The 14877-nt window shown below is 40.5% G+C and overlaps 1 protein-coding gene across 7 annotated transcripts in view; it reads left to right on the forward strand.

Annotated features, from left to right (window-relative positions):
• The window catches only part of FER1L6 (fer-1 like family member 6), a 107236-nt gene that overhangs the window by 90026 nt on the left and 2333 nt on the right, over positions 1-14877 (forward strand). For all 7 annotated transcript variants that reach the window (XM_080582048.1, XM_080582051.1, XM_080582049.1 and 4 more), the window contains 8 exons: positions 1625-1795; positions 2788-2948; positions 5779-5921; positions 6494-6582; positions 8602-8700; positions 10436-10677; positions 11021-11184; positions 12399-12499. In XM_080582048.1, coding sequence (XP_080438174.1) covers positions 1625-1795; positions 2788-2948; positions 5779-5921; positions 6494-6582; positions 8602-8700; positions 10436-10677; positions 11021-11184; positions 12399-12499 — 1170 coding nt within the window. The remainder of the gene's footprint in view (positions 1-1624; positions 1796-2787; positions 2949-5778; positions 5922-6493; positions 6583-8601; positions 8701-10435; positions 10678-11020; positions 11185-12398; positions 12500-14877) is intronic.

A 14877-nucleotide genomic window follows, 5' to 3' on the forward strand; every position in this document is an offset into this window, starting at 1 on the left:
CCAGTCAAAACACATCCTGAAATGCAATCTGTGAGAGGTTTTATGGAATGATGCATGAGAGGAAATGAAGCAATAAATGATCTTGTCTGGGCAAATTAGTACAACTGTCAAGTTTAAAGTGAAATAAACATTAGCACAGTAAAGTGCGATTTCAAAATCTGTTTCCATTTCAGGTTGAACAGAATGCCAAATAAATCTCATGGTTATAGGATTAAGCCAAAAAAATTTTAATATCCCCTCAGTCTTTTGAATGTGAGAGACAGATGCAAGCTCTCAGAAAACATCAATTTTGTGTTGTTAAGGTGTTAAATTTATTTAATGTTGTTAATTCTAATAACCATGTTTTATTTTCCAGTAACTTTCGCTGTTTTAAGATGCTTGAAAATGTTTTGAATTGGGATGGAATTGGTCTAGCAGAACAGTAAGACAGAGAAAGTATACTATATTGGACTGAAAACCCATTAGGAAAGAGTCTTGTCTGCAGCAGCAGAGACTTAAAAGAAAATAGTGTGAGGAGAAAAGACAGAGTAGAGCGGTCCCTCCATAGCACACCATCTCAATTTCTGTGATTGAAGCTCTTCTTTAGTAGAGGTTGCAACTGAGCTATCATTGTGATAAGCTCTGAAGATTAGAGATGCATATAGATGGAATGGGAAATTGCTGCTATATTTGATGTAGACAAGATAGGAATTGACTGTTCATTTGGATAGTCCCTGCAGCTGCTGCCAATGGCAACAGTGGGGTGACTGGCCCAGCAACTCTTTTCCAGCTTAGCATCAGTCATGGTAACCACCTTTCACCCTCCTTGCAGCCCTGGTCAGCACAGTACCACCAACCCCACAGCAATGCCAGAGCTTTCCCAAATTTCTCTCTCCTCCAAAACCTGCTCTGCTCTTGCTACAAAATTAGGCTTTGGACATTTTGAGAAGGATAAAACTCTTTCAGAAGATGAAGATCAGTTTTGCCTGTGCTTTGGAAAAACCTGGAGCCAGTGACGTGCTGATGAGGACGTTCTGTCTTCCATCAATTTATGAAATCCCTTTTAAGGTCACTTTTAGATTTTCAACTTCCCTAAACATCTCATGACAATGATTTTTATCCCTGAAAATAAGTACTACATGTACTGAGTGAAAAAGGATTTCTATTCTGTGGTTTGGTTTTTTTTGAAACTTGTTTTAAAGCTTTTGCCTGATGATTTTACTGGGTGCCTCCAAATTCCTATATTCAACATGTAATCTAGAGCCTTTGGAAGAAAACAGAAAAGTCTGTTTTGGAGGTTCTGAAAAGTGCACAAGAGCTCTCATACATACAATTTCATTAGCCTTGTAATTTCTATATGTTCACCTCTGGTGGGTTCAGGATAAACCATTGCAGCTGATCTACTCCTTCCCATTGCTCTGTCTACTATAGGTAGGAACAGCCTTAGAACTGTAGAGGAGGTGATACGGAAGCAGGAGGTAGAAATTATTTTTGCACTGTGTGTTTCTAGTATGTTCAGGCATTTTATTAAAACAAAAAACGCAAGCAAAAAAAGTCCCACACATTGTCTGCATGGTATTCATTAACTTAATTTTTAGGCTTCAAAACTGATTTGACTCTGCATACTTCCCAATTTTTGCTGTAGATCATTTGAAATCCAGGCTACATTTCCCAAGGATTCCTTGCTCACTGTCCTGATCTATGACCATGACTTCGTGGGAACTGATGATCTGATTGGGGAAACTAAAATTGATTTGGAAAACCGTTTCTACAGCAGGCATCGAGCTACCTGTGGGTTACAAAGTCAATACGAAATGTAAGTACCTCTTCAGACAGCCACAGAGAGCAGTACACTGTGAGTGAAGGTTTTGAAGGAGAAATTCCAGATTTGGCCAAATATTAAGCTTTCTGCAGCACAAAAGTCACAGGAGGTATTTTAATTAAATTTACCACAGAGCTTAGCAGTAGCTTTGGGTAGCTGCCAAATAGGAGGTAGATATTTTAAAATTAACAACATTGTTTGTTCACCAAGTGTTCTAAATAGTAAACAGCTTATAACATATCTGCTTGATAAACTGTCTTTGGACAGACATAAAGGGCGAATGGAAAATGGTCTGTCAGGGCACTTACAAAGGGGCTTGGCCCTTCTCCCCATTATTGAACTGGAGAAAGTATGGAGAAAGCCAAACTAAAATAACTCTTTGCCCTGGGGTGAAGAATTTACCTGGGAGGTGAGGATTTGGGGTTTTTGTCCTACACTTGTTTTGCTATTTTGTCTACAAACAAAGACTAGATAAAGTTAAAAAGTGATCCAATAGTGTGGACTGAAACCCAAGACTCTTTCCTTACCAGCTCCAGTATGAAGTATTTCTTTATGTCCTTGTTCCAGGTCCTGGACAATCTCAGCTTCTCCTATGCATGTGGGAGCAGCAGAGTACTTCTTCCTTAAACATCATTCTGGAGGTAGAATGTGTAGACTTGAATCCTTAAGTTAGAACAGGGAATAGCTCTGGTCCTTCTCCTCTTGGGGAGCATGCCAATGCCTGGGCCACTTTATCTAAGCTGTGGGTTAGGCTGCATCAACTTCTTTTGTGTTTTAAGAGGAAAGAGTGATTGGCCCTAGGGTCTGAGCACCTGAGAGGAGGTGTCTCCTCTCAGTGCTGGACAATTCAAAGGAATAATTGAGCTGAGCAGACACTGGGGCCACTGGCCATGATGTGAATCTCTGCGTATGAAATCCTGTTTGACAGCACACTTTGCTGGAGGAAAACTTCACCCATTTCTCTCCACTCTGTTCCCTCCTTGCAGAGAAGGGTACAACGCGTGGCGAGATGCAACAAAGCCAAGTGAGATCCTCACTAAGCTGTGTAAGGACTACAGAATAAATGGGCCCTTCATGCGGCCAGGGGAGATACAAGTAGGAACGAAAGTCTTTAAGGGACAGACGGTCTTCATTGAAGACGAGAACGGTAATGCAGTAGTTCCTCATTCTTTGACTGTGTTATAGCAATACCAAGAGGCTGCCCCATCTGCAGCTGAAGTCCTGTTGTGCAGTGTACTCTAGGATCAGATTACTGGAACCTGTCTCTGCTATGAAATACTCATGGAACTGTGGTGATGAAGGCTGTGGCTGTATTACCTAGTAGTGTCTGTATTACCTAGTACTGTATCTTAACTGGAGAGAATCTGTAGGGCAAAACAGCCATTGATGAAGACCTAACATCCCTGTGGTAGGTGTTAGGGCGTACTTTGGGCTAGCTCCTGCCTGATCCCAAGGATGGGGTGCCCAGGAGCAATTAGAGTGCAGGTGATGCTCTTTGAACATGTCTTCCGGCTTAGTTTCACCTGAAAGTAGTGCAGCTTGCATGCTCTGAGACCCCTCCACACAGCAAACCAAGACATGAGAAGTCAGGATAACCATTAGTCCTTAAAAAAGGTATTCCCTGTCTAAAGGAAGACACGTAGCGTAGACAGAACCAAGCAGGGAGAAAACGAAAGAGAAGTACATATGTACATATGTGAAGTGAGGTATTCAAGGTCAGGCAAGTCCTTGTTCAACCCCAGTTAGGTTCCAGGCCACTTACCTGCCAGACCTACCTGACCTGCTTGGCTTTCCTCCTCTCCATTGTTTGTTTGTTTGTTTGTTTGTTTGTTTTTTTTCTCCCCACCTCTTGATTATTACTACTCTGACTGCTCTTCTGGAGCGCTAACACAATGCTGTGTAAATCCAGATATCTGGGAAGTTCATGAATCCAGAGGGCAGGACAGAACTTGTTTTCAGGGCTCCCAGATTAAAAAGAGGGCAAAACTACCAGGAAGCTGAGTGTCCATATCATATAAGGGTGGAGTGGGACAGAGCTATCAGTGATTCACTACTATCATTTGAGTAAGGAAAAGGGATGTGAGGATGGAGACAAGGAGGAACAAAAGGAGCTGGTTTTGGAGGCAATGAACACTGTGGAGCAGGGAAACCTCTATTCACCTCTTTGTGTTTCAGAACATTCATCTTTGAGCAAATTCCCTTTGGCAGCTACAAAATACAGGTAACCCCTCCAGTGGAAGGCTGCTCAGGTAGCGTTGTTGGAGGGAGAAGAGTTGATCCATTTTTGGTTTGTTGGCCTGAGAGAGATTTATGTTTTCAGTATTGCTGCTTGTTTTCTTCACCAGCACACAAGCAAATGTGACTGCCAGATGTAGATCAAAATTCTGGTCCAGTAAAATGAGCTTCAGACCAACCAATGTCAAACGAGATGATGAAAACTAAAAGCAAGGAAATATAGAACCAGATGTCAAAGTCCATCTCCTGAAAAGCTTACTTACACAAATTTTTTTGGCACGTTATAGAGAAAGTTTACAGCATGCAGTCTTTTGCATGCTCCTTATCCAGACTGCTGTTCTGACAAGGCAATCTGGTCCTTATTTCCTGCTGAGTTCCTGTGCTGTTCATCGTTTGGGTCTGTAAAACTAACAAGGGCCACAGATTTGAGCTCCAAGGGAGTACTGAAAATGGGCAACAGTAATATTTTTACTTTACAGGTGGTGAAACCGGTACTTGAAGGCCGTACATACAGCTTTAAATAGCAAGGAAAAGAGTAGTTCAACTTTGCTCTAGGAGTATGGAAGTTATATATCTACTCCAAGGTAGTCTAGGACTATCTGCAGCCAGTAGGAACAAACGGGCATCTTCAGAAGGTGTGCAAAATGTCTTTAGAAAGGTGCCTGAGACAGAGGGGATGGGTTATCAAGGGACAATCTGTCCTGCTTACCATTGAGGCTACTGGACTGAGTAGTTCAGGCTAAAAACCTTGCCTTTAGCTGGATAAAATTAGATGAAACGTATTGCATCTCAAACACACGGCAGCACAAAAAAGAGAGCCAGGACTCAGAACCACAGGGTCATTCTTCCTTCCTATCTGTGCCATTAGGAAGTGCTCAATACCTACTGATTAAATCCAAATGAAACCTTTTGTAATTTACCAGCAACTCTGAGATAGCAGCATTCTAGGAAAAGTTATAACTGCTGACAAAAATAGTTTTAACTTTCTTTTCACTTGGGTACTTCTCTCCTAATCTAGGAGACATCGGTCTTCAAATCTCCACGTTCCTTTTGTGTGGAACCCACATGAAAAGGGAGGAAAGAGAGACTCAGGTGCTCAAAAGGCTTTCTCTGCTTTTCAATATCCATGCCACCTGCACTATTAGCACTGTTCCTTCCTTAAAATGCCCTCCTCCAGGGTCTCCCTTACTTTTTCCTCCAATGGCAAAGCAGAGCTGTTCAGAAGACATGTTCTTGCCCATAGACTTCAGCCCTCACATTACTGTTCTTCCCTTGAGGTATGATTTTCTTCTCCAGGGTGATCTTTGCTGTTGCCATCACAAGGCAAAACGAGGCTGTAGGTGTAATTTCTAGTGCCTATTTGCTGGTAGCTCCATCAAAATCTTGTCTCCTTGTCTTTCACAGGCCACAAAAACCTCACATTTGCAATTTTCTATAACAAGTGTAGTTCAAACATTGCTTCCATCTTCCTGTTAGAAACAGCTGCTGTAATAATAAAATGATTCACTGTATATATAGATGAACTGCTGTGTAAGTTCTACTTTTCTATTTATCCCAGTGGGTACGCTTATTTACAATGCACTTTAAGACCCTTCTCTTCTTAGCTGGGGTACATAAAATCATTCCTTTTAACTCAAGCAGGTTTTTAATGACCATTTTATATATTTAATGGAACATGTTACCAAGGGGGTTAGCATTCTAATTTATCTCTGTTTGTTCTTTTGTTTTACTCTTTCCTATAGAGGAGCCAGTTGAGTCGTATGAACATCTCTCCTTAAAGGTTTTACGTGCTTGGGAAGAAGTCCCTGGGGTTGGATACAAGCTGGTCCCAGAGCACATTGAGACTCGGCCTCTCTACCATAAGGATAAGCCAGGCATGGAACAGGTAAGGCAGCTCAGTGATGGTGTAGTGATGGTAGACCCAAGAGAACTTTTCCTTTCCTCCAGTTACGGTGCTTTCTAATTGTATCTGCAAACTTATAGAGACAGCGTCCAGGTGGTGTACCATACACAAGACTGTACAGTATCAACCTGGAAATTGTCATGCATGTGTGTATACAGTGAGTTACCTAAACACACAGTAGCGACTTAAGCTATAACTGCATATTTTCATTCTTTTAAATGCTCTCATTTATTAAGCTAACACAAACCCTATTTGTATGTGGATTTTGGATCTTCTCAGTTTTCATCATATACTATTTTTATATGGACTTTCACTTGGAAGTTGCCAATGTTTGAGCTCAATTCCAGCTTCACCAAACTACTGAGAGATTGATAGAATATGTGTATGAAAAAAATATATATTGTGTAGTTTGCTTATAGATTAACTTGTTACAGACTAATGAACTGCTTGGTGCTCAGAGGGGAAGCTGTGGTTTTGGAAGACAGAACTACATTTAAAACCTTTTTAAGTCTCACTAAAATAAGGTTACAGTGATGTTTATTCTTTTTTTCAAGGGTCGTGTACAGATGTGGGTTGACATATTTCCTAAAGATATGCCTCTGCCAGGACCCCCGGTGGACATTTCACCAAGAAAACCCAAAGGGTAATAATACTGTATGCTTCCTCCCAGCACACTGGTGTCAATCTTCCAGACTGAGTCTTAAGTGTCTGGAAAGAACTATTAAAAGAAGTATCACAACAAACTTCTGTGATTCTGATACACAGAAACTTAAGTCAAAGGAGAGCATCTGGTTTGGTTTCTTTCATTAAACAAGTCAAAGAACCACTAGTGATTTTTGCATCAAGAGCTACCACACATCTTCTAGAAAGATATTCCTTTTTCAGAAAGAGACTTCAGTTGGCTAGATGCAAGAGTCCCATAACAGTTCTGATATTATCATCCATTTGTTGAGCTGAAAGAAATAATTCTGGTTTCAACCCCTTCTTCAGCTGCATAAGACGCTTAACCCCTGGGTGAGATCTTTAATCTGATGCAGTGGTGTACCTTTTGGATTTCCCATACTTGGCTCAAAGACAAGATCAGAAACACACAAAGTAACAGCAGAAAGAGACATGTTTGGAATAGCAGTCTCTCAAATTTCAGATGGATCCTTCTGTTTTATATGCAACGTTAGACATAGCTATTCAAGTTTATTTTATGTTTATAAATAAAAAAGTCAAACAAGACAAACAGAGTTCTCAGGTTATCCTTTATCTGCTTTATTCCAATATTTTAGCAAGGCCTTTCTTTGGAATTTTACGTCTGAAGCAGCATCAGATACTATTCCTGCTTTATTTACATTTGAACAAGGAGCGATGTAACGCAGACTTGTTTATTTTCCTTTCTTTTTATAAAAGCCAAGATTTGACAAAAATAAGAGTCCATGTAACAAATACTTTCCTCAGATCAGAACTTTCTGTAATTTTCCTTAACAACAAATATTTTCCAAGCAAAAATATTTAAAACTAATAATATACACAAAAGCAAAATGTTGATGCCATTTTGCAGTCTACAAAACCAGGGAAAAATATTTACAAGTCATTAATTATGAAAAAGAAAGTCAGCATACAAACTGAGTTAAACATTTTGCCTAGAAACACCTATTTGCTGCAGCAAAAGAGACTCCAGGCTCCATATAACCTCAAACACTTTGTGAAAACTTTTCTTGTTGGTGATCTTTGAGTGAACCAGGGTTTGATGGAGATATGTAGAGGAAAGTTTCTTTGTCTAGTGCAGACGCTTTGTTTTTAGGGTCCACATGTCCTGAAGGGCTCCATGACCTAAGATATCTGGTAACTTCAGGGTCAAAGAATTACACACATGAGATTGATATTATTTCCAAGACAGCATGTCATAATAGAAAAATCATTTGTTGGATTTCCCAAATATACTTTTTAAAAAATTTTGCAGTTAATACAATGACTCAAATTTTTTAATATCAAGTGTTTATGTCACCTACAATATCTGTATTTCAGTTCAAACTTCTAGTAAATATTTGTATATAGAGAGTGGAAAGGATGGGAAAGATTTATTTCTCTTTACTGTTGTTTCTGAAGATGATGATTGCACTTTCTTCAATGAAAATATCTCTAAACAGTATTTTTTTTCCCTCTTAATCCATTGGATTGCACCAAAGAAAATGGTTTCAAGCATTTCTTCAGAAAAGCACCTCCCAGGGAGCTCTGATTTTTATTAGCAAGCTGCTTTCTTTCAGCTTCGGAGGCTGCTCTGATGATGTTGCTCATATCAACGTCGCCTTGTTACACTGCAGCATTTTTGTGAAGTGAACTGAAAAGGAACAAGCACATAAAAAGCAAGGAATTTTCCATCTCTCTGAAGTTGGCCATGACCCTGCTGTCATTCGGCAAGCTCCAAGAGTGCAGAGGAGCCACCATCCCCATTCTATTGCTACATGCTCTTGTAAACAGAAGGGGCCTGAGGCTGATGCTATTTTAAGAGTTTTGCACAAATACAACATTTCTTACTTTACAAAAGCATGATTTGGAAGAGGTTTACATTAGCTAGCATCTGACCTGAGCCTGAGTATACACACACCTACTAAAAAAATGACCATTTGTTAGCATGATCTTAACTATGAAAAATGTTTCTATTCTTTTTCAGCTATGAACTGAGGGTAATTATCTGGAATACAGAGGACGTAATTCTAGAAGATGAAAATATCTTTACAGGGCAAAAATCAAGTGATATTTATGTAAAAGGGTAAGTTATTCAGGAATTGTCTTCAAGAGGACAAATAATATTCAGTCACAAAAATTATTTTGTGGGAATATCTGAGGAGGTATTTCTGTGACCTTGGTACTTTGCTGTAAATGCCTGTCCTAATTAGTCATGTATATTGAATACTGCTTCACCATTTTTCTCACTTAAAATCAGGTAACTAAAAAATGACTGAGGCAGAGATGGCATAAGAAGAGAATCAAACTCACAGTTCAGCAAACAGAGACAAAACACAAAATTTGAACAGTAAAGGCTCACATGGAAGTAGAGATGTATGAAATAACTACAGAAAAAGGAATTATGAGCACAATAGAGACAAAAAGCTGGTGTATGCCAGACAATTTCAATGGGAAATATTTTCTAACCTCATGTGGGAGTACATGTGTGTGAATGAGGTCCTGGAAAAATCTGAGTATCTAGGACACTAAGGATATAGAAAAATAAATTTAGATTTAGATTAGATATAAGGAAGAAATTCTTGACTCTGAGGGTGGTGAGGCACTGGCACAGGTTGCCCAGAGAAGCTGTGGATGCCCCATCCCTGGAGGTGTTCAAGGCCAGGTTGGATGGGGCTTTGAGCAAGCTGGTCTAGCGGAAGGTGTCCCTGCCCATGGAAGGGGTGTGAGGGGGTGGAACTGGATGATCTTTAAGGTCCTGTCCAACCCAAACCATTATATGATTCTCTGATTTTACCAAGGAAACTTGAGTTAGTTCTGACCATTCTGTGTGGTAGCAATCCCTTGGAGAATGCGACATTAGCCTAGATAAGTGTACACCAACACAGCCACATGGTCCCCAGTGAGCAGTAGTGCAGTTATTGCACACACTGGCTGTATAAACCTTCCCTTGCAGTTCCATGAGAGGAACTGCTCTGAAATCCCTGGTGTTCACACATAGCATCTTAGCAACAAACTTAACATGTTCAGAGGAGTAGCAGAGTAATTCTGAAAGCATAAAATTCAGTGCAAACTAGAAACCAAGGGAATAAGTAGGGAGCCAGCCTTTGTGCTGAGCTGTGTGATAATGTGAGGACATCACTATCACTGCCAGAACTGCCTGACAGAGAAAGACAGGAGTAGATACCTGTTTGTTTCTGTGCCTTAATGACAAAGGCACACATCTCGTTATGTTCAGATAGTACACTCAGCACTGAATGTGTCACCAGGATTTGCACTGGAATTGTTGCTAGTTTTCCCCATTCCTTGTTGAATTAATGAAACTTGCAGGGAAAACACCACTCTTTGGGTGCAGTGCAAAAATGGTAACCTTTACTCAACCTGTGATCATCTTCAGAACTAAAATGCATAATGGTGGATCATTACCTTGGTGGAGCTCTTCAGAAGAGAAGATTATGTTTAGGAAAGCATAGTCCTCCTGTAACATAGCCTTGCACTTCAGGTGATATGCACACTATAGCAGAAACCAAGAAAAAAAGACAAGAAAAGCTGGGGAGACTTCTTCAGCCATATTTATGCCATGTTTATACCCCCAGACTGCAACTGCAAATGCTACAGACTCTAGGACTAACCACTTAAGCCAGTTTTGGGACATTGACGTGGAATCTGTTAGCATGGCACAACATGACTACAGGGTGATTAGTAAAGGTTAAAGGAATGATGCTCTGTTTGCTCATCCAAAACGTTGTTACTCAATGACAACACCTTCAATTCAAACTCCCCTGGTGATGGCAGTGTGTTCCACTATGTGCTTGCCATAGGTGGATAAAAGGCCTGGAAGAGGACAAACAGGAGACAGACGTACACTACAACTCCTTGACAGGAGAGGGCAACTTCAACTGGCGCTTTGTGTTCCCATTCCACTACCTCCCAGCTGAGAAACAAATGGTGGTTAGTAAAAGAGAAAACATATTTTCCTTGGAAAAGACAGAGCGCAAAATACCCGCTGAGCTGGTGCTTCAGGTGTGGGACTTTGAAAGACTCTCTTCAGATGATTTCTTGGGTAAGTATGCAGTGAAACTGTCTGAGCTTCATGTGAGGTCTCTCTATACCTGTATTTTATAAAGGTGTGTACAAGGAAGTGTCTGAGACCATAGTCTTTCACGTCTTTCTCCGAGGCACCACGTTGCCACCTTATCTATTTCTTGCAGAGTGAATAATTAGGGACTTGGATGCAGCAATGCCAAGGCAATATAAATGAACTGCTGAAGGTACAGGGAGATTCTCAGCAATGAGGCTTGGGCTAAAATGCTGCATTGCTCCATGTGTCTTACCTGAAAACTGCTGTTTGAATGCCTTTGTGTCTTTCTGGTCTCTGAGTGCTATCACATCACTTCGCTCTCCAGGCACTCTCGAATTGAACCTGAATGGCTTCCATCGAGCAGCAAAGTCAGCCAAGAGCTGTGACCTAGGCATGGCTGTGGCAATGAGTGAAGAAAACAAGATCTCCATATTTCAGCAGAAGCGTGTCAGAGGCTGGTGGCCTTTCGTCAAGGCTGGGGAGCTCACGGTGGGTAGCTTACTACAGATGAACAGATTTTCTCTGCGGCCAATAGACTCTGCTGCGATCCTGACAGAGACAGATGCTAATTTTAAATATGTTACCTGAAGAACAGCCACCACTGGCAATCCACATAACTTCTACATGTGCTTCAGTAGTACCCCCATAATTTTTGTTCAGACAATCCCAGACAGACCGAGTTTTACCTTTTTTTCTGATTCTCTGCCCCACCCCCAGGGGCAGGCAGTGAGAGAAGGGCTGTGTGGGACTTAGCTGCATGCTGGATTAAACTACTACAACTTTGTATTTTTTCTTTGCTTTCTTCCATGGCTTATCTTCTATCACACTGGATGGGCGGAGTGGAAAGTCAAGTGCTTCCATGAGTGTAAGAGGAAAAGTGTTAACTCTTATTTAGGAAGCTCTAACTTCTGTAGCCCAAGTTATGGCTGATACTAAGGATACAAGTTAACTCAACTTACTTATTTCTACTGCATGGTGTAGCAAACATGATCTTTTACTGGTGATAATATTTTGTGGGTCACTTAAATTTTAATGGCTTGTTTCAATAGAAACAAGCAGTAGAACAGCAGAATTCTGAAAATTATTGGTAAATTGGTTCTGAACAAAGCTATCCTTTTGTCATATATCTGAGTATCATCTTCTGGCCATACATGAAGAAAATTGACTTTAAATTCACCTGCTGGGTTCTTTTAGCTTTTCTATCACCTGAACAGAGCTCTAGGACTTCATGACATTTTCTGCACACAGATCTCATTTCTAGCCATCCACTTTTGTGATGTATGACCCTAGTGAACAATCACTTGTGACGGGCTGAATATCCCCCTGTTGCTAGATTGCACCTTGTCCAGCCCAGCCACCCATCTCCCAGCTCAGCCATTCAGCTCTGCAGGGACACATGATAGTTGGAGTGAACAGGAAAAGATTTTGCAATGGGCCTTAATTGCACTATGATTTAGGAAGCAGAAAAGATATTTCTGGAGGAAAACCTCTCTTTATTTATGGTCTTTGGGTGTAAGTCAGGGATTTGGTGCCTAGGTTTTCCTTTCTGCTTTTTCTGTAGCTGCAAAGACTTTCTCTTATTTTCTTTAATCAATTTCATTTGCCCTCAGATGGTTCCATAATTTCTCCACAAGCCAATTCCTGCTGTGATTTAATTATAATAACCAAGTAATGGATGCTTACGTATGATCTCTCTGATTCAGGGCAAAGTGGAAGCTGAATTTCACTTAGTCACAGCAGAAGAAGCTGAGAAGAATCCAGTAGGCAAAGCTCGAAAGGAGCCAGAGCCCTTGGAAAAACCCAAGTGAGTAGGAGCATATTCATTAAAAAGCTGGGGCAGGGGTGTTCAGCAGCAGTCAGGGAAGAGGAGCTCTCCTTGCTCTTCTCATTCCTGCTATAAGCTTGAACGAGCTGTTTGGCCATCTTGGCAATGCCGGACTTCCTCGTGGCAGGGCTGGTTGATGGCACTCTTAGCTGGCAGCACCTTCCAGGTAAGCTGAAACATCTTCCTGTGGAAGGCAAAACAAATCACATTGCTGCCCGTCTGACCTCAGCTAGACTTCACACACACGCTCATTCCATAGCTGACCTGGTCCGTGATAACCTCTTCAACCACTGCGGCTTATGCACATACCCAACACTTTATTTTGTCCACCAGTAAATATCAGAGGGAAGATATTTGCTATATTAAGATGATATATGTAAGCCATTAACATTGAAGTGCTTTAAAATTATTGTATGCCATGTTTATGCCTTTTTTTTTTTTTTTTAATGGAGTGTTGTTGTTAATCTGACCATTAGGAGGCAGAGTCTTAGTATTAGGCAACAGGAATTACCCACACAAATTTGAAGGTATCTTAACTGCTACGTATCAGTGAAAAGCTGACCTCTGCATGCGTGTGGTTCTTCTTACATAAATTAATCACATGCGGATAAAGGCACATAAAACACGAAAATCATGCCATACAGGAACCATATGACTTTAACATATGTCTCTAATTTCTTTGTATTTCATAATCAAAGAATGAAGATGCTTGTTTTTCATCATAATGCTCTTTAAATAGGACATTTTAAGTGGTTTAACAAAGGCAGATGATCTAAAAGGAGCATTTTATCTTTCAGTATTTACCACATTAAAAAAATATATTATCAATTGAGATTTTTGCATTCAGAAAAAAATGTATTTCTAATCTATTTTGGCTCAAGTACTTTGTTCTACTAAAGTAAGGAGTTAGACTGAAAAAAAAAGGAAATTGTATTTTATTTCCTGCTACCAAACCTTCTAAAAGTAAATTGCAAATCCTAAAGGTAATCATTGCACATTGTTTATTCTTCATTGGTTTGATATACAAACGTCTCAGAATAAATATGAAAGAGGGGAAAACAGCATAAAAGTGGAATTGCCAATAGTTCTAAAAAAGATACGAATTTTGTCTGAAAATTAGAGTTAACAGAGACTTATTGAGAATTAGCCTTAGAAAAACTTTAATCAATCATATCATTGAACATCTTTCTTTACCCAAGGGCAGGATGAGCTATGCCTGACAGATGTCTAAAAGATGCCCAGTAATGGGAACTGCAGCACTTTTATTACATAGCAGAGAGGACTGAGACAGTTCTGAAATATGTGTGGTGGGAAGCAACCAACCTAGGCAGTTTTAAGAGGGATCATAGTGTGTAATAACAGAAAGATTACTTGTCCAAAGGCTGTCAAAAAGATGCACAAAGCCACGCTCATTTTCAAGCTCAAATCATCAAGCCCAGCCCATGCACCCCAGGCAGCCTGGGGCTCCAGGGCACCTTGAATTTTCACCTCAAGGACATTTTTGCTGGTAATGTGCTGTTGTGCTAAAATGTGGTCACTAGCCTCGTGGCCCCTTCTCTGGTGCACAACCAGCCTGGAGGTGTTTTGACCCAGACGCAGCAAAACCAGAGTCTTCAGATCTTTTGCTGAGTAACCAGAGAGGCTCCACATTTAGGTTTTTATGATGAATTACACAGGCAACACATGGCTTGACCCAGATCTATGCTTAATTGAGATGTATACCTCAATTAAATTCAGGCTGGGACTAGTCCTACCTGACACTATCCATCTCAGAAGCAAGTCATTCGGGTTCCTGTTGTAGCTACTCATGTACAGATGGAGGCGTCATCCTATTTACGCAACACACATCTTAGTATGGGAGCAGTGACCATCAGGAAATTGGGGACAGAGGTCTTCTGCAAGGTCCTTCCTCTCCATGCTGACTGCACAATAACCCTACGTGAATGACCAGGCTGGACACCTAATTTTGAATGTTGGGCAGAACAAATCCTAAGGTTAAAAAGGTGGTATCAGCATGCAGATAGTAAATACATCAAGACCAGTTACTGGAAAGAAAATAAAATAATAGCTGAAGACATTGTATGCCTCAGTTCCATAAAGCTGGCATTAAAGTTTACCAACTCAGTGCCACATGTGTAGTATGGACTAAGTGGTTCACACGTACACAATAGTCAAAATCAATGGAGAGATGGCAGATAACTGTTTCTGCACTTCAAATAAGCTCTCTTCAGGAAGAGGTGGGTCTTCATATCTTTGTGCCAGTACTCTAGGTTTGCACATTTGTTGACAATCATGTAGGTTCATACAGAGAGAAGCAGATACATTTTCAGATTGTTCATTTTAAAACTTAATCATGC

Source organism: Anser brachyrhynchus, assembly GCF_964034855.1.
Source record: "Anser brachyrhynchus genome assembly, chromosome: 2".
Classification (NCBI taxonomy): domain Eukaryota; kingdom Metazoa; phylum Chordata; class Aves; order Anseriformes; family Anatidae; genus Anser; species Anser brachyrhynchus.